Here is a 24,628-nt window from a genome sequence, read left to right as displayed (position 1 = left end):
TAGCCAGCTGAGTATAGAGAACTGGATCATGCCTATGGTATATGCCGACCATGTGTCTTCTGTGGCCTGGCTTCACCCCCCCTGGGCCCAGCAGATCCAAGAAGGAGAGCACCGTATGGCCGTAGGAAAGGACTCCTCCACTACCACCATCAGGTAAACGAGCACGCACAGACCCTCTGCACATTAACCTCCACCTTTTTAAAGGTTCCTTGTGATGCATTACATTTGAACTTCCACCATTGAGGAAAGCCATGGCAATTCACTGTGAAACTAATCTAACTGCTTGCACTCCAAAACTAAACCTTTAAGTGCATCTCAAATAAAACATAATGTACAAATCTTTCCTATAGAGGGGGCTGTTATAGAGTATTGGCCTATAATCCATTTATTTGGCCCGGGTTCATTTAAAAAACAAAGATGGACACAGACAGACCTGGAGAACCCAAGCAGATACTTTTATGCCAAACCAGTTGAAAGATAGAAATGCACAAAAATGTTTAACATTACATCACAATCTTTACATTTTATTGCGTTACATATCGACTTTGAACTAAAAGTCTGGGGCGATTGGCTTCCCTAGTGGGCTAAGTTGTCGAACCTTAGAGAACCAGGTTTTGAGAAGGCGTGACAACCGGCTGGTTCCCTCTCTGCCATGTTGGGAGGATTTGTGCAAATCTGAAATTCTGAAATGCTGACTTTTCATTTGCTCTGCAGGGTGACCAGCAAGGATGACTACTTCCTCAGCGATGGCCTGTATGTTCCTGAGGAGCAGCTGGAAAACCCTAAGGCCTTGACACTGAACGTGGTCCTGGTCAATCCGGCAAAGAGGAGCCACACGGCACACACAGGTATGGATGTAGAGAAAGGTAGAGGTTTCTCTACAGGACGTTTTTGTGGAAAGTAAAACCAGCTCTGTGTCTGCAGCCCGAAGCACAATTTCTATAAACTCTAGATTAGTAGGGTTTCAGATGTTCCATTGTGGAGCCAGGACAGCATACAAACCGTAGAATGGACTTATAAAAACTCATCAATTCATGTTTTCTGCCTTGACTTGGGGACAACTAGTAGTGGGCCAAATCGTGGTGATAATGTGGCAGTGAATGCTGAACAGGTAAGGTCCCTCAGAGAGAAACACAAATGTTTACACCTGCTCTCTGCCCTGGCTGGCATCTCTCCTCAGAGCGGAGGCCAGAGACCGATGCACTGCGGTGGCAACCCAAGAAACCCAGGTCCGACAGCCAGGGAACCAGTGACAGCCTTTTTTCTCCGGGGTCCTCTGGCTTGGACTGCACCGCCATGTTACAGCCAGCAGGGGGCGAAAGCGGACCAGGTGGCCTCCAGACTGCAGAGAGGGAGAACTGTGCTTTTGGCAGTGGCGAGGACGCAGCTGATAAAGGATCACCTGGCTATGTCGTAAACACATTGTTGTCCGTGGTCAAGGAGACTGATCCGTACATACTGGATGTGGATTTGGATTTTTTCTCCTGTAAGAATCCTTTCAAAGAGCTGTACACACAGGTACCCCTTTGTACTCCTTTGTTTCCACTCTGTTTAATTCTCTCATTATTCTAGACAGAGCAACGTAGGCAATGCGAGTGTACAATGAAACCAAACTGATCCTGCTACAATGAAGTCACAAACAGCGGGGCAAATGGAATAAACATTGGAAATGACTGCAGCTTCAGTCTGTTTTTACCATCGCTGTCCTCATGGGAGTTAATCTGGCTTAAACTTTAAACGGGAAGCTTGGCAGACAATATTTGATCTTATGAATGAATGGCGCTTATAAACATAACAAATTGTTATCACTAGGTTCTGATTCTGATGGTGTTTGTGTGGCTTCTAGGAAGAGTACACCATCCTTCAGGGGCTGTACGGCTTCAGGAAACCTAGTGCGACTGCCACCGAGGTGAGTCACTCAAATATCTATTCAGTGCCGCCCTTCTCAACACTCAAGAAGACGAAATACATCAGTTGCATAAAAAAAGTTAGAATAATAAGTGTGTGTGTGTGTGTGCGCGTTTGCATGCACGCCTTTGTGTGTGTGTGTGTAGGAGGCGATCAGTGAGTGTGTGGAACGTCGGGTTCACCAGCTGGAGGACCTCGAGGCGGCGTTCGCAGACCTGCTGGAGGACGACGCCCAGGAGACGGTCCTGCGCTGGGCCGCCAACCCCGGGTAAGGTCTGTGCCGCCGGGCTTCTGCCCGGAGTTCTGGACACAATGATTCGGGCCGTCGTTTGAGACTGCAAATGTGATCAAGGGCCGAACACTTTTAATGTGAAACACGTGGGCGTCGACTTGTGAATGTCCAGGTTGAACCATCTGGCACCAAAATACCTCCACATAAACTTTTCTAATTTGAAGTAATTTGGAGTGGAAAGAATATGAATCTCTACTTTAAGTTACGTTATCACTTGTGTATCTCATAAAAAAAGTATTGTTTTTAAGCCCTTCCACATTGCCATTTTCCCTCTCCCTATTACTTGATAGCCCACCTTGAGATCTAACCTGATGGCTAAGGGCACAATGTGTTCCTCCATAAGATATCCTGCTATAATGTTATGTGTTCAACATGTGTTTGCAGCATGGCTCCCCTTGCCCAGTTGGTGTCCAGCCTAAAGGCCAGAGACCAGTCTCCAGACTACGAAATGGTAACTCTACCCCTAATGACGTATTATCCTGACTAAACATGTACTGTTGAATCATGAATTAATATCATGACTAAACACACACTGTTGATTGATGAATTTATATCAGGACTGAACACACACCGTTGATTAATGAATTAATATCATGACTAAACACATACTGTTGGTTAATAAAAGTATATCATGACTACAGACATACTGTTGATTCCTGAATTGATATCATGAACAAACACATACTGTTGATTCATGAATTAACATCATGTCTAAACATATACTGTTGGTTAATGGCTTTGCTTTTGTCGGTGAGACGCTGCTCCTTCTTTTATCCTGAAGAGCGTTCTGTGCCATTTCCTCCCCATTATATTAACTCTATGCTGGCTCAAAGCCATGCCCTAAAGGACCCGTTACGATGTGTTAAGGTGTTATTATAGGGATTAGCCACTGCTCACAGAAGGAGATCAGAATGGATCCATCAAGAGGCGGCGTCTTTATAAATTGTTAGACGGCATTGTGCCCCTTTCATTGGTTTCTTTTATAATATAATCTTTGGTATCTTCATGGTGTAGCTCATATGGTTGCCTCTGTGGGCCCATTGAGATCAGAGAACGGAAATTGGGAGGGAAATAAATATCCCCTTGAGTTGAGGACAAGCAATAGGAATTGTGCTAATGACAAACGATATTCATATAACTTTCTCTTGTTATCAATGAGTTGTAATTAAAGGAATCCCCAACATTTTGCTACTCTTTTAAAAAATGACAAACTTAAATAAACTTTTTTTTCATTATATAAAAAATATTGTTAGTAATGAATTATTAAAAATATAATTACTGTAAGATTAGTGGTGTAAGCATTTTCATCTAAAATGCATTCTCTATTCTCTCTCTCGCTCGCTCGCATATATATTTTTTATATATACAGGTGCATCAGGCTGGCCTTACCTGTGACTACTCTGAGCTGCCTCACCACATCAGCACCGAGGAGGAGATAGACGGACTGCTCCTGGCCGTGAAACAGATTCTCAAGGCCCTGCCTAAACCAACACTGGTCACCATGTCCAGGTAGATGCTACGAATGGCTTTCACTCCATTTACCTTTCCACCAGCAAACCAAACCGATTGCGTCCACCCACGACTGGAGTGACCCCAGCCCCAGGTCTGCCTTCCTTATGAACACAAGATCATGCGACATGGTCATATTCTGCTGTCACATTCATTTCCGAAGAGCGGGAAGCTGCACAGGAAGTTATCATATAAGCCTCTCTAATGATTAATGAATGTAGCCCAACAAAAAGTGCTCATTGTTGAACACATTTCTAAAGAAACCAACAAAAAGACAAACGTGTGTGTGTGTGTGTGTGTGTGTGTGTGTGTGTGTGTGTGTGTGTGTGTGTGTGTGTGTGTGTGTGTGTGTGTGTGTGTGTGTGTGTGTGTGTGTGTGTGTGTGTGTGTGTGTGTGTGTGTGTGTCACAGATCAAGTCTGGACGAGTACTGCCCAGTGGAGCAGGTGGACTCCATCCAGAACAAGGCGCTGTCCGTACTGGAGAGCCTGTACGGACAACTGGAGGTGCGACAGACCTATGACAACCCCCCCATCGAGTCCCAGGGCAGCCAACTGGCCATCTTGTGATTCTTGCACACACACACACACACACACTCACAGAAACACACTAGTGTACAAACCTCCTAATACATGTATTGAAGAAGCGTATGTATAGATGACGTTTAAGTCAATGTTTGTTTAATTAAAAGTATTATCTTTGTGTACAGTTTGTCGTTGTGTACTGTATCCTGTTTTTTTGTTGAGGTCATTTTGTCAAGGTCGAATTTTCCAACCTGCATCTTTTCTAGTACTGCATGTATAATGCTGGTAGACTGGTGCTGGTAATAAACAATGTTTGTCGTTTTGTTTTTTATCATAAAACTGAAGCTTTCTTTGAATTTCCTGTTTGTTTCCTTTACCACAACTGTCAACTCCAAGGATAAGACTTGATCCTTGTTTAATCTCGGATACAGCAGTAGTAATATGTTATTGCAGAATTTATGGGGGAAAGGTTATGGTTTCCGGCACAGAGCCTGGGCGGAAACCATCAACTCAAAGGGTGGAGCTACTCCTTGTTTCCAGTTAAGTTATATTAGATATTCTGCACTCATTTGCACAGGTTGATGAAGCATTCAGAAGTATTCCTACAGTGTGTCGATTTGAAACCTTTAGAGACATTTTTCTAGTAGAAAGTCAGTAGTTAGTGTGTTTGCGTATACGCGTTTCAGTAGTAGGCCTATTCCAAGAGACAATACCGGTTTTCCAGGAAATCTTATTTCATTGTAACCTCCGCCCCTATAGCAAACAGCCTCCCGGTCAAGATTTGGTTGATTTGAGAAATTATGTAGTCTTTAAAGACTTTATGATTTTTATTGTATTATTATTATATTGTATTGTTCGTTATTTTATGCCTTAATTTTTCCTTTTACTTAGAATGGTCATTTTTGTGTCTTCTGCTTTCGTGGCGAACTGATTCATCCATAAGTCGATCAACAGAAAAAATAAGTATTTATGAAGTAATGACTTCAAAACATGGTAACTATATTTTAAGGCTAGATTAAAAAAAATTATTAGCCCACTTTGTTTTTGTTTTGCGTTTTGATTGAGTCTCATGCTTTTCATGTATTTGTGGACTACTGATCGTTGCTATAGAGCCGAATGCATGAGAAGAATGAGACTCCAAAGCATGCTATCCAGCCCAGGACTAGGGTTTTTTTCTCCGTGCCTCTCCCTCCTCCCCATGAACACACACCACGCCCCCCCCCCCCCCCCCTCTTTAATGGACCACTCCCTCATTCCCTGGTGCCCTTTCAGAACATCCAAACCACTTAAAATGACCATGCCACAGTGAAGAGATTAAAAGGCTTACTGGCTCATGAGAATTTGACTGCCTGACGACAATAACGAGAAGAAACTGTTGGGGAAGAATTAATTAGTTTTATACTAACATACAACGAACAACTGGAAACTAACTACGAATGTTCATGATGGAATACCTGAAGCTGCAAGGTAAGATATTACTACATGATTTGGTACAAATTGTCTAACAATTGAATTATAAGTCCAGCTTCTAACCCAAGCACAGTACGGTATTAGTTACTTTCTACATCCCACTTGTCATCAGTGTTGACAAGGTGACAGTCTCACTCACTATCCAGAATCTCTCCTTTTCTCGCCAGTCAGGAAATGTTCACTTCTGTGTTCACTACATCTGCAAGCTTAGTTAAATAAATGTATACCTAACCAAACTCTTTCAATTTCTTTATTACCACTTAAAATGTTTCCAAATACCTGATCTCAGAATGCACTTGCTCTGAGTGTAATTGCTTTTAAGTATTTGCAAATAAATCAAATCTATTTTCAATGAATTGTTGTTTTTATCTCCATTTGAATTGCATTTCATTGTATAACTTTGTCAACCACGTCACCATTGTAAATTAAGATTATTCCTCGATGGTCTCTCTCTGAAGGTGAGATAAAGGTAGACGATAAAGAAGACAGAATCATGGGCGGCAGCAATAAGCCATCACCTGGCCAGAAGGGAGGTCTGGGGTCACCAGGAGCTGGGGAGGACCCTCACACAGACTTCAGTCAAATATACAGCAAGGGTGAGACATGGAAAGTCAAGGGTCTCGGCTCAGCTTATCTATTAGTCTGTGACAAAATGTAGGAAAAAAAAAAGTTACGTTTAACCAACGTTTTGCTAGGTTTTAGTTTAGTATAGTAAGCCTATCACTGTTTATATGCCTAGATGTTAGACTATTATGTTTACTTTATGGATGTTTTTCTCAATCTCCACTCAAGAAACTATAATGTCGCTGTCCTGAAAATGCCAAACATGACTGAGTCTGTTAATACTCGTCTAAGTGACTACCCAAATTCCAAGCCAACGCTCAAGCCCCAATGATTAAGATCACTTTGCGTGGGATATGTCTGTATCTGTCGCAGATCTGTTGCCGACAGCGGGAGGAGAAAGCGTTACTTGCAAATTCTTCCAGGAACTGGTCGACATCCTCATGGATTACATTTTCAAGTCCAACGAGAGGAGCTCCAAGGTTCTGCAACTTTTCCTGTTTTCCGACATATTTACTTTTAACGTTCACAACCGCTCTGTTAGATATTATAATTGTTTTACTTTTCTTCCTGCTGCAATATACATAGGCCCCTATAAGAGATAAAAGAGAGAAAGCAAGGGAAATTCACTCAGATCTGAGCTGTCTTCCAGGTTTTGTGAGACCATAGGCAGGGGTGCACGTAACTTTTTTAGTGAGTTACTTAGGTGAATACCAGGAGATGGTGTTTGGTACGCACTCCACACATAGCCCCACAGGTAACATCTGATCTTATGAAACTTACCCAGTTTCACAAACGAGATTTCATTTTCAATAAGCAACAGCAATGTTTTTTGCTCCCCCTTTTTATTTTATTTTTTAGCAAACTGCAGCAGCTTGACCACGGAGCGATTGAATATCTCACAGTGACGTTGGGATCAGCTGATTTTGCGCAGTTATTCAGTTTGTGCGGTGCACAGCGCACATGAGCGCACATTTCAGTGCGCTTATCATTCGTTTCGAGCCACGGCACTATGGAACATCTTGGCGCCACTTCGAAAAAAAACGATTTTCTTCTGCTCCGGCTCCGTTTGCCTTTTCTTTGCAGGTGGCCAACGCCAAAGTAGCTGCTCAATGTATTTAGTTGTTTCTATTTTTTTTCGATCTCCCGTTAGATACGCAAAAGCGTTGTAGTGACACAATTGACGTTACGCATCCCTGATTATATAGGCGCGGATACGTAGTTTCGAAACGGTTATGCGTGCACCCCTGGACTATAGGAACCCTTCTAACCCCACACTAGTGTGAAACTCGGTCTTCCGCCTTAGCCCCTAACCTGTGTAGTAACATGCTGTTCCATTAAAAAAACATTAAACATTAAGTAAGCCTACATGCTGTTACATGTTGTAACATGACTTTTTATCATAAGACTGCAACAGGACACAGTAGTGTTTCGGTAGCTTTAGTCCATGCATTGTGGTGGCTGTGCGGTGTCACCCATCGTTGTCTGTGTGTTCAGCTGTCTGCAAACCTGATGTTGACTCTTGGGATTTCAGATCCTGGACTTCCACCATCCCCACCAGCTGAAGGAAGGCTTGGAAGGTTTCAGCCTGGACCTGCCAGACCACCCAGAGCCCCTAGAGCAGATTCTGGTGGACTGTAGGGACACGCTCAAGTACGGTGTGAAAACCGGTGGGTGGCTGGGTGTGCATGTGTGTGTGTGTGTGTGTGTGTGTGTGTGTGTGTGTGTGTGTGTGTGTTGGGTTTGTAAAGTAAGAAAAGACAACTACCAAAGTAAATGTAATTGTGTGTTTTTTTGTGTTCATTTTTTAAATGTTGTCATTTTACTTTAGTGGCTGTTCCAAAGCCCTGAGCATAGACAGTGTCCCCTTATTTGACACTTTCTCTCTAGAATCTCTAGCAGGAAGAACATGTTCATAACAAATGTGACCTTTGACTTTGGTAGGTCACCCACGCTTCTTCAACCAGCTCTCCTCGGGTCTGGACCTCATTGGCCTCGCGGGAGAGTGGTTGACTTCCACAGCCAACACCAACATGTAAAAGAAATACCTAGCTAGGACAACACACACACACACACACACACACACACTCACACACACACAGTGAATTGCTAAAGAGATACACGAGGGCAGAAGGGTTTCAGCGTCTCAGTGTTGCCCACTGTTGATCCCTCAGGTTTACATACGAAGTGTCTCCAGTCTTCCTGCTCATGGAGGAGGTTCTACTGAAAAAGATGCAAAGCATTGTGGGATGGTCTGAAGAAGAGGGAGATGGCATCTTCTGCCCAGGTAAGAGATTTTGTGAAAAAATCCCATCCACTTACTGGCCTTCAAGAGAGCACAAAGATTAAATAAGAAAGAAATAGCTTTGTTGATACTCATGGTTAATGCATTTGTGTGCAAAATGTTGTCCTTTTTTTTTTTTTTTATGCTCATACGCTCATCCATAAACCTATAGGTTTTATTTGTAATGGGTCTTGTTTGCAGGCGGAGCAGTGTCTAACCTCTACAGCATACTGGTGGCAAGGTATGACTTCTACCCAGAAGTCAAGACCAAAGGGATGTGCGCTCTACCACCTTTGGCGCTATTCACCTCTGAACATGTAAGAACCCGCCTCCCCTCCTGCCCATTCATCACACTGCGTTGTTTCCGCTGGAACGTGCCATGCCTTTGGTACTGCCACCCGGCCCATTGATGTCTGTGAAGAATGAGAGTGCAGACTGCAGCCCTAGGCACACGTTTTGTTCACTGTGAACACAACTGCTGCCTATTAAACTCAAAACCATTTAATGGCAACGTTCACACCATCTGTTGCTGTCACGTACCGTCTCTGCTGAAGAAGATGTGAGAGTCAGACAGAGCCACGCCCCCTGCTATCTCTCCTACAGACAGAGCCACGCCCCCTGCTATCTCTCCTACAGACAGAGCCACACCCCCCATCTCTCCTACAGACAGAGCCACGCCCCCTGATATCCCTCCTATTGACAGAGCCATACTCTGTACATTAGATACATTCAATATGCTGTATTAATATGAATATATACGCATGTTGGATGCATGTCCCAGTTGAGGACATTGGCAATGGTCCATTATTGACCAGTGAAGGAGTGGAGTATCGTCTCTGTTAAAAGCATCTCTTCTCCGTGACGCAGACACAAGTGATGTTGAATGATGACCGCTGAGTGCTGACCCTGTTTATCTTGTCAGAGTCACTACTCAGTCAGGAAGGCGACGGCCGCGCTGGGGATGGGCAGCGACAGCGTGCAGGTGGTGCCGTGTGATGAAAGGTACTCCAGCCCTGAGGGGCTGTGTTTGTCCGGGGTCAACGTGGGAGCACAAAAGAACAAAAAGGGGAATGTTTGCTCACCTGCTACTTTTCGTGCAAACGTTTTTCGTGTGTGGGCGTGTGTGTGTGCGTCCCATTTCTTTGTTTTTGTAGACACATGTCCATGTTGTTTTTTTGGTATAAGTGTCTCAAACAATGGTTAATAAGTGTGTCACATTCGTTTTTTTTGTCGTTAAAAATGTAGACAAAATTCACCTTTGCACATTTTGATAGCAGTTAGGCTATGTAAGGCTTGCAGGTCGTTCAGTGCATGCGACGAGGATGTGAAAACATGTCATGTGACATCAACAACATTGCTGGTGTTGATTCCAGAGGGAAGATGATCCCACGGGAGCTGGAGTCTTCCATCACGGAAGCCAAGGCCAAGGTAGGGAGCGGAGCATCAGTTAATAGTCAGTGATGGCGGATTGGGATTTCCTCCTTTTGTCAACGGTAACGATGTGTCCAGGGTCTGGTGCCGTTCTATGTGAACGCCACGGCGGGGACCACCGTGTACGGGGCCTTCGATCCGCTGGCAGCCATTGCCGATGTCTGCGACCGACACCAGCTTTGGCTTCATGTGGATGTAAAGACTGCTCACACACCCTTGCCGACACGCACACACAACCTTGCCGTCACGCACATGCCCTTAAACACACATACAGTATACACACTCCCGGTTGTCTACTCTTTCAGCTCCTAGGGTCTTCCTTGTTGCCTTGCCTCATAGGTGCCAGATGGCTAAAGAATTTCTAACAAACACACTGAAAGCACAGCTTTTAAATCGTACCTATTATGTTAACATCTCTTTCTTAACTACAAGGCATTCCTTTATATGCACAAGCAGTTAGTTCTTTATTCAGATATTAGCTTTATACATATAATTAGATCGATTGGTTTGTGTGCCATTCATTCATATATTTATCATATGTCCTATCTTGACGTGCGGTCCTGCCAGGCTGCGTGGGGCGGCAGCCTGCTGATGTCCAGACGGCACCAGGTCAAGCTGCAGGGTATTGAACGGTAAGCACATGATGCGTTTCCTCCATCGGTCACTGCTCCCGCTGGGGCCCCGATTCCCCAGCGGGGGGACAGGAGGGGGGTCTGGAGGTGGGCTGCGGACAGCGTTGTGGAGGACAGGTCCCATGTCTTAAACATAGAGTACCAGCACCCCCCCCCTCAGACAGGAGGTACTGGGTCCCCCAACTTTGGAATCAAAGGTACAAGCAGTCTTCAATGAGTAAGGTCTTTCCCAACCTGGGGTTTGCAGGTTACTAGGGTACTGTCTGCTGGTCCGCTGTGGTTGATGTTTTTAAAATATGGATAACTTGATAATAATCGTTATGATGTTCAGTAGCTTTGATTGATTGAATGATTGATTGATTTAGGACACAAAGTGATTGCACAGCCTGACCAACACAAAGGCCCAGGGGATAACACATAAAAGCAACAGTGCTCAGAGATGTACAATGGGGTACTCTGACAGTTTTACCATTGAAACATTGGTGGTAGGACTCGTTGACTGATTGCCAATGGACACATATGTCACAAATCAGGAATGCAATGTGTTCTGAAAGTATTCATCATCAGAAGCATCAGAAAAATGAATAATAGTCTATAGTATCCCATCGCAATTGATGCCATTGAGCAGAAGGGAGAGGAACGTTACAGTTCATATTAGTCAACCGTCTGGCTCATACCGGTAACCATTACCTGTGATGCTATTTTATGAGATCAATGCGTACAAAGTGTATCTGTTACTTGCTATTGACTAACTAAGAGGGTCCATGTCCAACTGTCCTCCAAAGAGCATCGTCTGTGACATGGAACCCCCACAAGCTGATGGGGGCCCCCCTGCAGTGCTCAGCCATTCTGCTCAAGAAGAGGGTGAGCATGCTACATCATCATCATCCTTAATCTCTCCAGAGAAGCTGATTATATGCTCCGACGTTTGCATTGGACGTTTTCCATTGTCTCAAAGTTCAAATGCCAGTACTCTGTGCCCTCTTCGCATGCTCTAGGGTCTGTTACAAGAGTGTAACCAGCTCTGTGCAGAGTACCTGTTCCAGAGTGACAAACACTACGACATGTCCTACGACACGGGAGACAAAACCATCCAATGTGGCCGGCATGTGGATGTCTTCAAGCTTTGGCTCATGTGGAAGGCAAAGGTACCGCTGTGTGTAGCCTCAATCTGAACAAAAGCTAAAGCTAAAATGCTGTTTAGATTATTTTCTCAATCCTCTATAAATTACCAAATATGGAGCAATGTATTCTTTGTGAACTATTCTAAGTATTCATTAATTCATTATATTTACAATTTAATATAGGTTCCAAATGCATTAACCTCATAGAGGTTGCCTGTGGACAAGCTAAGACTTTTCTAGGTCTTACTTTGTTTCCTCGTCCCTGCTCTGGTATTTTGTTTGTGGACGCAGTAGCTGCCACATACAAAGCAGAGGTTTAGAGGTTTAAAAGGTCGACTGGCAAACAAATAGGGTGGTGTTTCCATCCCCGGCTGCTCCTAGCCAAGTGTCGAGGTGTCCTTGAGCAACCCTGCTAACCCAAACTGCTCCTGACGACCTGGCTGGGGTTTTGCATGGCTGACACCGCTGTATGTGTGTTAGAAAACAATGCATAAACAGTCCCCTCATGTCATACAGGGCTCAGAAGGGTTTGGCTCCCAGGTGAATAAGTGCTTGGAGAACGCAGAGTACCTGTATAAGCAACTCCAAAGGAGGGCTGACTTCAAACTCGTCTTGGAAAGCAAGGTAAGGCTGCATGCCTCAGAAGGAACTGCTTGTGTCTGAAATTGTTAGTCACAATGTGTAACATTTCACCTAGCTTAAAATGACCCTGATATATCCGCAGTCATTGATCATCGAATCACGTCAATCATTTAATAAAATCACATACCATGATATAATCTATTATTAAAAATAGGTGTTAGTGTTTATTCAACATTCTCTCATTTTCATCACGACCATCCCATCTGTCTTTGTATCCCTCTCACCTATGCCTCCATCTGTGGTCGTGTGCCGCACCCTCCAGCCAGAGCACAGCAACGTGTGCTTCTGGTACATCCCCCCAAGCCTCAGTGAGCTACCCCCAGGGCCTGACAGAAACAGGAGGCTGCATGAGGTCAGTCCAATTGCCATGAAGTTCAGCGAGTTGATAAATCCAGTACATAGCCACTGTCCTGATGTCGCTGAAGGTTGTTTATTTGATTTGGATCTCAATTTTGCAGGTGGCCCCCCAGATCAAAGCCAAGATGATGGAGAAGGGGACCACCATGATCGGCTACCAGCCCTTGGGCTCAAACGTCAATTTCTTCCGATGTGTCTTCTCCAATCCCGCCACCAAGCAGGAAGACGTGGACTTCCTGTTGGAGGAGATTGCTCGGCTTGGTTACAACCTATGAACATTTATTTTTCCCAAAAAATGTTCAGCCCTATATATAATCCCTCTAGTTTTTCTGCGATCGAGCTGTCCAGATTAATGCGAGTCATCAGTTATACATGCTTGTGCCAATTGACAGGATTAATGGAAAGCTATATCTAGTTTAGTGTGTCAGTCACTGATTAAAATATGCAAAGTAATATTGTAAGTCGCTTCGGATAAAAGCGTCTGCTAAATTCCCTAAATGTACTATATGGATGGTTAGCCCTCCCAATATTAGGTTTTTCCAGAACCGGTTTCACTCTTCACTAATTGTGCTTAACCCAATCATCCAAGTGATCCTTTTAAAAAAAAATAATAATAATAAAAACACAGGTAACTAGACAAGCACATCAAGTTTTCTGCAGACATTCGTGACTGGGCAGGATACTACAGACACTACGTAGACTCACAATTCACAGAACAGCTAGTGTGTGGATGAAGGGCAGAAAATAAAACTGCATGGCCACACAAGTGGCAAACATGGCCGGAATGCCTCAATTCTGTATAATTGTATGCATGGGCACCCTTACATTTTACATAACAAATGCATTATCTTTTTTATTTAGGACTGCCTTAATGATTAGTATATATTTAGAAAGTCATGCATTATTATCAAATAAAATCTCAAATGCACGATACATTTTAAAAAGTATATTTATTAAATTGAATGTTAAGATTTTTAAAAAAAGGAAAGAAATGTCATTTGCTCAGAATCTTCGGTTTCTTCAATTTCCACCTGTGAGAAGATTAACTGTTAGCTATTGCATAAAAAAAATCCAATCCATTGCAATTTAAATGCATCTTCAATTTCTCATACAAACTAAAGTAAACATGTTAATAGCGTAGCGTCCAAACCAGTTTATTTTCAAGGCATGCCATCTCCCAACCAAGTCTCCTTCTGGTACTTCTTCTGGCGGTTACGTCGACAGGGTCTGTTCTTTTTCGTTTGCATCCGTTGTCTTTCTGAGAGGAAATACAAATAAAAGCTTTTAAATATGACAAAGCAAATGAACTGTGCTGTTAACAGTGCATTTTCTACCATGTTCATGAAGGGGATTGATGAGTTACCTGCAGTCTCAGATATGGCTCGAATGGTGTCACCCTCTTTATGACAGTTACATGTACAAGTCAAATGTTGCAATAGTGAGCACTGGCTACCACAGTCCGACTTTGCTGGTGAAACTGCGTTATGTTTTGGGATTTCAACGGCTAGTTGCTCATTTTTAGAGGAATTTGTTGCCAATCTCCCATCGAGTTCCTGTTCTCTGATTTGGAGACTCTTTGGACTACTTGAAGGACTGTCGTTTTCTGTGCAGGTATTGGAGAGGTGGGCTTCTACTTGTTTAGAAGAGCAAGGACTAAACTCTCTTTTAGTTACCATACAGGGTTTCTGGGTCGGGCTTGGAACAGCCTGAGAAGACCCATCCTTTTCCACGCCCTCTTCAACCTCTAGGGTGGTCTGGTCAAGAAGAGAAGCATGTGAAGGATCCATACCTTGCTCGCTTTGACGCTGCTTCTCTTTAGAAAAGGGAGTTTGGACTCCCGTTTCACATGTCTGGGGGTTAAATGTCTCAGCAGGAGCACTGGTGTCCACATCCTGCCGGGGATATGTATTGGAGTGATTCAAACTCTGCTGGTCAGCTGACCAACTGGCTGAGGGAATGTACATTGGGAAAGCATTAGCAGACAATGAAAACCTGCGACTTAGTCTATCTCTTGAATGAACGATTGAATTACAACTCTGCATAAATGGCTCACTCTTTTGAACATCCTCCAAAATCTCTTCAATAATCACTTCAGGGTCTAAAAGCCCATTCTGCATCATCCAGTCCTGAGAAGGAACATAGGTGGCCAAAGATTCCACAGACCAAACTGATTCATTCATTTTTCTTTTGAACTGGAAATTACTTGAGAATGGATCCTGCGTTGCATCTGTAGCCTCTTCATGTAGAGCAGAGTCTTCATAGTCATCCGGCACCAGTTCATTGTCAGGAACCTTCTGGGATTGGTCTGGTGAATCTATGGGTGTATTCTGTGACATTCCATTTCTGCAGTGGATGTCAGCCACAATAGAGTCAACCAGCACTGCTGGATCATTCAATGTATTGGAAGCCGTAGACTGATCCTCCCTGAAGTAGAAAGGTAGTCTGATTATCTTTGTGAGGGCCTCCTTTTCCTTACGGCTGAAGCCAATATCCTCCTCCAAGTTTTTGCTCTTAGATGTCAGGCTGTTGCAGCTTATTTCCTTAGCAAGCTTAACCTCTAGACCAGCCAACTGATCCCCTCTCTTGGGCAATGGTTCGTCTGAGAATTCAGGAGTCACCACTGGTGGTGTCCCACCCACCCAGGTCATTAATACATCAGGAAAAGAGACCCGTCGTTCTTTGGTGGCGACTTCGTCCTCTTGGTCTGAAGAGCTACACACAGGAATCATACCATTTGCAGCACACATGGACCACGTTTCGCCATCACTTCCAAGCCTACAAGACAACCTTTCCTGAACACCACAGCTTTTTTTCCCATTTTTTGCTGATAAAGGAGTCTCTTGGCCACGTTTGGCGGCGCACATACTGGAGCTCTTCTTCGCAACATGGTGGTTACCCTCTGCATTGGTGGCAGACGTGGTATAGTGCTCCACCAAAACTTGACTTTGCTTCCCACCGATAAAGTCTGAAGGGGAAGTACTGGTCCCATTTCCAGACTCTGAGCAAGCTAGGGGACTTCCGTCAGAGGTCGGTTCCGTCTGGACTTCAGAGTTTACAGTCTCCTTCACAGCAGAATTCTGTTGGGACATGAATCTGCGGTTCTGGCTCTGGTAGGGTGCACTGGCGGCAGGGAACTGCGAATGGATCAAGCGCCTGTAGTTGACCTGTTGGAGGTGAGGTTGAGGAAGCATGTAGACTGGAGCCTCCAGGTAAGGGTTTGGGGGGAATGGGGGCATGACCATACCATAGCCTGGGGGGACAAAAAAAAAAAGAATACCATTTTACACAGGATAAAATGAATATTCTGACTTAACATAAACAGTTAATCATTGTGCATCTAAAAACATTTATGATACAATTCACTCACCCATTCCAGGGAAGCCAGAGAAGGGGCTGTATGAATAAGGCATGGGCCACTGGTATTGGTGGAATGGAGGCATAGGTGGAGGTTGTGGATGAGGATGAGTTGCAGGTGGCATGTACATGAATGGGTGGGGAGGGAAATGAGGATGAGGATGAGGAGTGCATGGTGGTCCTGGCTGATAGTCCTGACTGTACATTCCTGGATATACATGTTGGGGCCCCTGCTGTGTAGGGTTTGGTGCACCAGGTCCAGTGTTGGGTTGAGGGTTTGGGGTTCCTCCGTTTAGTCCAGGTTGTGATGACTGTGGTGGTCTGTTAGCACACCGGTTTGTTGCCATGGCTGAAGCAATGCAAGACCTGGGATTTAAATAGGCAGCAAAAACAACAAAAGCAGCAAGATTAGGAACAATCATAACTAATGTGATTCTACTCTGAACACATTTACATCCCATGTAAAACCGTGTCGCTAACAAGCAAATCAGAAGCATTACTAGAACGAAAACTTCAGCTGTGCCTCGGGAAAACTGGATTTTTCCAACAGCTTAAGCACAAAGTGACAGAGATAACCATTTGGTTAGGCATTATCAAATTAAACTGTTGCATGAGGGGCAGTGAAATCAGTAGTCATACATGAATGAAGGACTTTATACACAAACACAATATAGCCTACTACAACTCAGAAAGATGTACTAAAGTTACAGTTGATCAATTTCCTATGTCATATTTGTTTATCAAGTTAGCTAGGCATGCATTCTTAAAAAAACATAACATGGTGCATTATTATGGTAGTACTGGACAAATGATTAACTTTTTACCTGTGACAAGAACGATAATCCAAGAACCAAACTAATTGAACATGAGACGTAGAAACACCTGGCCTTGATTAGCTAATTATATGACACATTGAAGAGGCGTGTCCTATATCAAAGTAAGCGGATTGGATACATCCAACCAATCATTTTTTAAGTAGTATCATCTGAAAGCACTGCTAGTATTCTTAAACTATAAGGAATTGTTCAAGCATTTTTTCTCAGCATAATAACAAATTTCAAAGCTGCCTATAATTATTACTAGAAGCAACCACAATATAAATGGACAAATAGTCAAATAATCAAACATCAATGGGACAATGAGAAATGCAGAAAAAACATTTTATGGTGGAAATGTTTAAGCATGACATTGGGTGTTTCTGGCTGAGCATTCCTTCACAACTCAAACGTAATGTGCTATTTTTCTCTTTGAAAACATTTTAAGTTTTATTTTAAGCTTTGATAATGTATGACTTGTGCTTTTAATTATTAAATTTAACCATAGGTTTTGTCAGATTACGACCAGCAAAGGTTTGTAGCCTAGATTAATTTGTATCAAAATGTTCTGATTTTATATCCAAATGATATTCTGTTCAATATAAATACACAATATCTGTATATATTTTCTGATGGACTGAGCCTTTTGCTCACTTAGTGAAGTAGTGACCAATGCAAAGCCAGCACAAATATATTTTCAAAATAGAAATACAAACTTTGTCATCTTCCAATACACATTATGAATGAGTTATCGGTTTAAAAAAAAGATTAAACACTTTTAAAGTAGGTTTATTTTAATTGCTTTTTTTTTTTTTCAATTTACAATAAGTGCTTTGTTTAAAAAAAAGGTCTGAACCTTAGAATACATGGTTCATCCACAGGTAGGTGGTTGTTTTATGGAAGAAAATTTACCTTACATTATTATGCTAACATATACTATATGCTATATAACTATAACAATGGTGAAGAAAAGCTTAAGAAGACAAGTCACCACTCCTCTCTAACTGTGGCCTGGAGGGGTGCCATAAGGTCTGTTGATTAACTTATCTGTGTTTACCCACTGACATGGATCAGGGTGACCTGAGGCTAGTCTAAGGGCAAGGACAAGCCGGACACCCCATTCTAGTGTCGTAAAACTGTTGCTGAATCATTCACAAATATTCCTGGGAGGCAGGATGCGGGCCAGGAGGGAAACTAGAAAAACAACAGATTGTGAAACTAATTAGACATGGTGTGTGCAGGAGATATCGTAAATAACATCCTTGATGGACAGAAAGGGAGATATAAGGAGGGGCCCGTGACTAGCTCTCCAGTTCTTTGTCAAACCAACTCGGCTTTGCACTTACTTGTTCGCGAGTAAAAATAAAGTCTTTTGTCATTCTTGCTCCGGTCTCCTCGAACTCTCTTATTTAAGCTATAGTGTTAAATGCGGTTTATCTACCACAGTTTCCCCGGTGTCATTGCAGGCTTTGAGGCATTCTACGCGTCATGAGCGACCGTTATCCCTTAGGGACCAACAAGAGAGACTCATACAGGTGTAAGAGGTGGCCACAAGCTATGTCAATATCCAATCAATATTTGTCAGGAGCAGATGGGTAAAGCACCATTTGCCTTTCAGAATGGCCCAAGAAACTTGGGCTGTGCCTTCGGAGCACTATACTCCTGAAAAAAGTATATTAACCATGATGAGGCAGAAGGAAATGCTGTGTTTTTATTATTTATAATGCAGTACAAATATATATTTTAAATGGTATTCATGTGTAGTTCATAGGAAAGATAAGACACGCTACACCATTTAAAAAGCTTCATAACAACAATGGCATTATTCATCACAAGTTAAATAAAGTTAACATGAATTTGCATGGGGGCAAATTTCCATGGCATGAGACACATCGCTCCACATCGTCATTCGGGCTTGGAAAGAAAGAAAGAAAGAAATCCATCCAAACTCTGTTTAACACTTTCTTCACTTATACATACGTCAATTGGACATCTTCAATACAATTCATCACTGTGGGTCCACAACATCATCTACACGTGCAATACAAATTAAACATTAATTAACATTAAATAAAATAAATAAAAAAAACCTTTTCTACCCTGAATAAGGGCCCCACTTGCCAAATAAGAGTGTTCTGTTGAGAGCCAACAGCTAACACTGGGGGAGAAGGCAAGCGGGAGGGGAGGAGGTACGGTCAGTAGAAACCAATGTCTCTTCACTGCTACACCATACAGATGAAATAGCTTTTGTGAAGTAAAATAAGAGAGAACTAAGAACTGTTCTATTTGACGACCGTCCACTTGTACCAAGCATTACGCCAGAGCAATGTCCTCCAGTGTGTTTGAATGTGATGTTCACACGATAGTACAAAACTAATAGGCAGTCCAGGGACAAGAATCCACACATTTCAGAATGAACTGCAAGCTTATACCGAGAGCGTTGTGTAGGTATACACACACAATTAGTTGGTGCACAAACACAGAAGGGAAGAGGCAGGGCTAATATAACAAGCAAAATGCCATCAAGCAACATAAACCACAGAAGTAGATTGTATACAAATACTGAGACCAGTTTTCAGGTAGAAGGACTCTGACCTTTGTGGATGCAATGGCTAAATGGGGAGGGTTGTTTATACAATGTTCAACTCCTAGTCATTTTGGAGGATTCATAATTGGATGTGCAGTAAAGAACAAGCCCAATCATTTTAAGAGAACATTAAAAAAATAAATTGTTTATTTAAGACTATACTCATTTAAACATAATGAGTAAATCAGTTTAGATTATATGTATCCAGCCATGTGGTTATACCTTCAGATCTTTGTTTCATGTTTTACATTCTGAAGGAAAATGTAGCCTTGAGTGTTAAAGTCAAAACAGTCCCGGTCATGCATAAGTACCAAACTTAGTTTTTATCTTTTATCAAAATCAACCATTATCACCATTAACTTAACCAGCACATGTTGCATATTACATCTCGACATGTGTGTACTCCGTTATGCCCACTGAATTTAAATCAATCAGTGCCAATATTTAATGTAGAGAGCCTCTTCTTTTAGTGGACCCTGCAGAAGGAAGATATGCGTCACTACTGCATGCTTTAAAGACAAAGAGAAGCAGATGCATGCATGCTATTATAAACAGTTTGAGCATTATGTTCCTCAGTCAACTTGGACCCCCGGTGTAGCATTAGGGATAGGAAGGCAAAAGTAAAGCTGTTTTAGGTAATAGTGTATAGTATTGTGTCCGTTAACTCCATTAACTAACTTTAAACAAACTACCATACCTCATGTGCAAAATAATTTATTACCTCTTCCCCTGCGATGGTGAGAGTCCTGGTCCTCTTTGTATCTGTAGTCAGCTCTCCAGGGCATATTCCTGGAGAAACTTTCGTTTTGGAGAGACCCTGGAAGAGAGCAGAATTGATAAGGAATGTGACTTCTAAAGACAAAAGTTTGAAGAGGAACTTTATTCAATCACAAGTTGGAACGTATAGAACTCCACGATTTTTTCTGAGGTTCCCATACGTGGTAGATTTCTATGGGGTAAAGAGGTTGGTTTATCACCAGTGCATTAAACCACACGGAGCCTTACCTTGATCATCTGGGCCTTTATATGGTCTTGAAGACCATGGCCTGTATTTGGAACAACAGTTTCCCCAGCTGTCTGGGATTTTCGTTGCCTTATGTTCCATCCATGAATTATCTTTAGAACAGAATAATGAAATGCCCAATAAGTACCTTGACAAAATTCAGTACAAAAAAATAAAACAGTATTTAATTAATAATAATTAATTAATTTAATAGTCTACTAATTTAATAGTCTACTAATTGTAAAAATGATCACTTGTCTAGCTGACAATTTACATCACCTAAAACAGTTCATAGTTGATCGTGTTATTTGTGGAAAAACCCCAATAGCCTCCTACCGTCATAATTTCTGGGCTGAGCTCCTCCCCTTTGTTTCCTCCGTTTTTTGTCTTTAGCCTTGCTCCTCAGGCATGTGGGGGGGCAGTAGTGTGGTGCTCGGTCATAGCCTCCGTTCCCCTTAGGGTCATGAAGGGTGCGTTGACACCCATCCAGCTCACCACATGGGCACTGACCTACTGCTCTGTTCCACAACCCAGAGACACATGAACAGGGTTTAAGAGAAATACCAAGTGTTTTTCACACTAAATAAACCCAAGTCAGACAAACGGGAGTACCTTCTTGTGGGATGATGAGGACCGAGAGGTGGAAGGGTGCGGGGGTTAGGGGGACACGCACAAGGGTACCAGTAATGATTCTGCACGTTTTGGCCGGGCATCAGGCAGCTCCCGATCATTTCTGCGCCGTCTCTGACTTTATTGGCTGCAAACTCCTCCACGAAGCTGCACGCCATTCCCGCGTGAGCAACCTCAAATGGGCTCCCATGGAAGTGTTCCCCTGGGTTGCCGGTGCGGTCATCGTTTTCCTCCAGGCTTGCGCCGCAGCAATCGCATACGTCTTGGTCCGCCTCAGGACCCTCAAACTGTGTGGCCATCAGTGAGCCGTCCATGGTCATTGCCTGGTTGGTGTTGAGGTTGAGGTTCCGTGCACTTGCAGAGATGTCTGCGGTGCTGACGTCCTCACTGGAGGATTGTTGATAGATGGATGAACTCAAGACACTTTGGCACCCTGTGTCAACCTGTCAACCAAATGTTACTTAAAATCTGGATGAGGCAGTAACCCTAGAAGGATCTGGGCTCCACATTCAAGAGAAAATATTCAACATTATATATGCAGATTCACAAAGACAATAAAAGGAATCTAGCAATGTATTGAAGATATCATTCATGCTTAATTGTTTGATGCAATTATAAAAATTGTGTTAATCTGCTCACCTTTTCGTGTGGAAATCTTAAGATGTGACAAGGAGGCTCCTCTGCAGCTACCTTATAATAAAAACATTCACATATCACAGAGGTATGTATCCACCACAAACCTACCAAATATCTTCTCAGGTAGATTTCGAAAGCATATCAATATGCATTAAAGCCAACTATTAAACCCTGTCTTGGAAAGGATTGGCAAGGGTGTGGTCTGCATCTCTCTTCCTCTCTCCCTCCCCACCCCCATTCCTTACACACTCACCAGGCAGAGCGTCTCTTCCTCATATACTGAAGAGCCGTCAAGGGGAAAGAATCCCTTGATTCCAGATACAGCAGCCTGGTTGTGGGCCGGGTGAGGGCCAGCCTTCAGGGTCCAGGACTCCTGGCCCAGCTCCCTGAGGGGGGACTCCTCCTGGTGGTTTACTTCTTGAGGATCGTTGATTGCGGGCCAAGGCCCCTGATGAACACATGTCACATTGTCAACAGGTGGGGCCCCTCTGTTTTGTGTTGTGTTGGATATTCTCTGGGCTGCAGGACAGAATAGGGGGAAAAAACTATAATTTCTCAAGCACACACATTAGTGCATCTAGTGAATATCACAAGGCCCAAGTTTCAAAGCCTGAAAAGGCTCAGAACCCCTGACCCCAAGTGATGTGCTAACGCAAGATTGGTGCTTCTTTATGACATTACAAGTGCCTGTCACAATAGCTCACCTGTCTCCTTAAGCTCTCCCATATCAGGGAAACAAGGCGTCCCCCGGCCAGAAGGAGGAGCCTTGGGAAGGTCTTTCTCCTCCCCGTCCCCCTTCTCCTTCATGCTAAGCCTGTCCAGATGGTCAACCATCTTGCCAAGTGGATCCCTGGGGTTCCTCTGAACCTCTGACCTGCCCATTTTTCTTGGATAGCAGCTCTGTTGGAAAAGGAAAAATTGGAATGACCGTTGTTAAAGTGTTGCTTGGGCATATTCAAACGGATGTGTATGGAAATCCTCTGGACCATTCAGAACATTTCATCCTATCCAATTCAGTATTTAGGACTTTAATTTGATTTTAGGCCCTTCACTCATATCACTCAGATATGCACACTTGTTTTCCTTAAAAGCTGGTTCTATGAAAGCTGGATCTGAAGTCTTCTAACCCGACAGACCATTTATATTTTCTTGGAGAAATTTGGGTGTTTTGCTTACATTTTGAGAATAAAGCAACAGATCCAACTAAGAAGTTGGATTTGGAAGTTTCCCTTCCTTTTAAAACTAAAAATCATGTTAGCTAGCTGTGTGCTACACTGCTGCACACTTTAAGTTCAAATAAGAGTTTAAACATGCATTTTCATTTCATGGCTTCAACCTTCATGAAAATATTAGCATTAATGGGTCTTACATGAAAATCAGTGGCAACAGGCGAGGAGATGTGAGAGTTAAGCACCAGTTTATAGTCCAGAGGGCAGCCCAGGGCCTGTGGCCCCACATATCCAGGATACACAGACATGTTGGGGTGCCAGGCCATGTACGGACGCACAAAGGGCAAAGCTGGACATGAACAAAACACACCAACAAAATCATACCTCTTAACTCCTCATGCTTGTGGTCTATGAATGTACAACTAAAAAGGTCCATGGCATCCTGTTTCGTTGCATTCAGCATTTCAATTAAGACACCATTAAATTAGTCTTTCCAAGATCCTGTTTAAAGCAGTTACTCATGCAACAACGGCTGCAAAAAGTTGAAGCACAGCATCAAAAAGGCCTATGTTATTCTTCAGTACGGGCAATTAATTTATACAGCCCTATATTTCCTATATCCTTTTCAATATAGACCTTAAAGCTGCAATCAGCAATTTCTAGTAAAACCACTTTGTTTGCAGATTGAATTGTGTTATGATTGAGTCTCACATTCTCATGCATTCGGATCTATAGCAATGGCAAGAAGTCAAACAAATATACAGAACCAATCAAAACCCAATTGAATCAGAACGAAGGGGTGAGAAAAACCTGCTGACTGCAGCTTTAAAATGGTACCTTTGATGCAGTTTGGGGGAACTGCTCTTTGCTTACCCGATAAAGCCTGCCCATACTGGTTGTATGGATGCAAATTCCATTGGAACAAGTAATAAGGTTGGCTTGGCGGTGGACCACGGAAACGTGATCTTGAGTGGTCAACATTGGGGTGATAGTGGGGGAGTGGTGCACCCAGAGAGTGAGGAGGATAATCCATGTCTGTATGGAGAAGAACATCTGCTTTACAGATTATTGTGGGGCGAAAAGTCTTGTATTTTACTTGGATGGAAATCATTCACTTATGTTTTTAAGTCATGATCGGAAGATTGATTTCATTCTGGATTTAATTTCGTTCGTTGTTGGACTTGGGTTTTGTATAGAAAGGTGGAGTAGGCAAGAGTAAAATGTGACTGCAAGATGGATTTCAAAAAATAGAGATACAAAGGGGTTGTCATAAAACGGTGGCAGTGGCCCTTGATAATAATGGCTGAAGGCTGAAGCATAATAGAAACCGTATGATTACAGCAATGGACCAATTTACAACTAGAACTTTTGATGTTCTGTAGCCCCATCTGCTGTGATGGCTGATCGATATGACAATAATGAATAATCGTGACAATAATCGTTCCAAAACTTACTAGTGATAAGGTTTTGGAGTGGATCAGTGGTTGATGAGTGTGCACAAATTTAGAGCAACACATTAGAGTTTGACGTCGCTTCTTTATCACCTTGGGCGCCAATAGCCATCCAAAAGCAATCCCCAGTATTACTTTCAGGTGCGATATAGTAGTTTTGGGACATCCCTTGGCTTTTGTTGCACATTACATTCACTTTTAAAAATATATATATTATTATTACATTTAATGTTATTTGACATATTGGTTA

The 24,628-nt window shown here is 42.9% G+C and overlaps 3 protein-coding genes and 1 pseudogene across 4 annotated transcripts in view; 2 read left to right on the top strand and 2 right to left on the bottom strand.

Moving 5' to 3' along the window:
• cUnh5orf22 (chromosome Un C5orf22 homolog) overlaps positions 1-5,091 on the top strand; it is a 6,717-nt gene extending 1,626 nt beyond the window's left edge. The window contains exons 3-10 of the mRNA XM_084480728.1: positions 4-153; positions 715-848; positions 1,181-1,518; positions 1,847-1,909; positions 2,055-2,176; positions 2,585-2,651; positions 3,570-3,709; positions 4,121-5,091. Of these exons, the coding sequence (XP_084336854.1) occupies positions 4-153; positions 715-848; positions 1,181-1,518; positions 1,847-1,909; positions 2,055-2,176; positions 2,585-2,651; positions 3,570-3,709; positions 4,121-4,277 (1,171 nt within the window). The 3' untranslated portion in view covers positions 4,278-5,091. The remainder of the gene's footprint in view (positions 1-3; positions 154-714; positions 849-1,180; positions 1,519-1,846; positions 1,910-2,054; positions 2,177-2,584; positions 2,652-3,569; positions 3,710-4,120) is intronic.
• A 586-nt stretch (positions 5,092-5,677) lies between these two features.
• On the top strand, positions 5,678-13,008 carry gad3 (glutamate decarboxylase 3; the record flags this gene model as incomplete). Its single annotated transcript, XM_084481458.1, has 16 exons — positions 5,678-5,699; positions 6,161-6,298; positions 6,639-6,745; positions 7,798-7,933; positions 8,208-8,298; positions 8,438-8,550; positions 8,749-8,864; positions 9,470-9,549; positions 9,921-9,975; positions 10,057-10,173; positions 10,546-10,610; positions 11,396-11,474; positions 11,609-11,758; positions 12,251-12,358; positions 12,639-12,728; positions 12,835-13,008. The coding sequence occupies 16 exons, from the start codon at positions 5,678-5,680 to the stop codon at positions 13,006-13,008; spliced, it is 1,641 nt and encodes a 546-aa protein (XP_084337584.1).
• Positions 13,009-13,707: 699 nt separating this feature from the next.
• Positions 13,708-16,431, bottom strand: LOC311361160 (uncharacterized protein; the record flags this gene model as incomplete). The annotated part of the gene is made up of 4 exons (XM_084481372.1): positions 16,101-16,431; positions 14,097-15,983; positions 13,884-13,987; positions 13,708-13,764 (listed from the first exon to the last, which is right to left on the bottom strand). Exons 1-4 carry the CDS (start codon positions 16,291-16,293, stop codon positions 13,708-13,710), a joined length of 2,241 nt encoding a protein of 746 aa, XP_084337498.1. The 5' UTR covers positions 16,294-16,431.
• Positions 16,432-19,812: 3,381 nt separating this feature from the next.
• LOC311361280 lies at positions 19,813-24,038 on the bottom strand (annotated as a pseudogene). Its single transcript has 9 exons — positions 23,801-24,038; positions 23,128-23,276; positions 22,463-22,658; positions 22,012-22,277; positions 21,105-21,565; positions 20,829-21,022; positions 20,495-20,566; positions 20,187-20,306; positions 19,813-19,965 (listed from the first exon to the last, which is right to left on the bottom strand). The product of its transcript is annotated as an uncharacterized misc_RNA (transcript).
• Between the last annotated feature and the right edge of the window lie 590 nt (positions 24,039-24,628).

Source organism: Micromesistius poutassou, assembly GCF_964030765.1.
Source record: "Micromesistius poutassou genome assembly, chromosome: 16".
NCBI classification, from domain to species: Eukaryota; Metazoa; Chordata; class Actinopteri; order Gadiformes; family Gadidae; genus Micromesistius; species Micromesistius poutassou.
The sequence above is the reverse complement of the archived record's forward strand: the minus strand, read 5'-3'. Positions and strand labels throughout refer to the sequence as shown.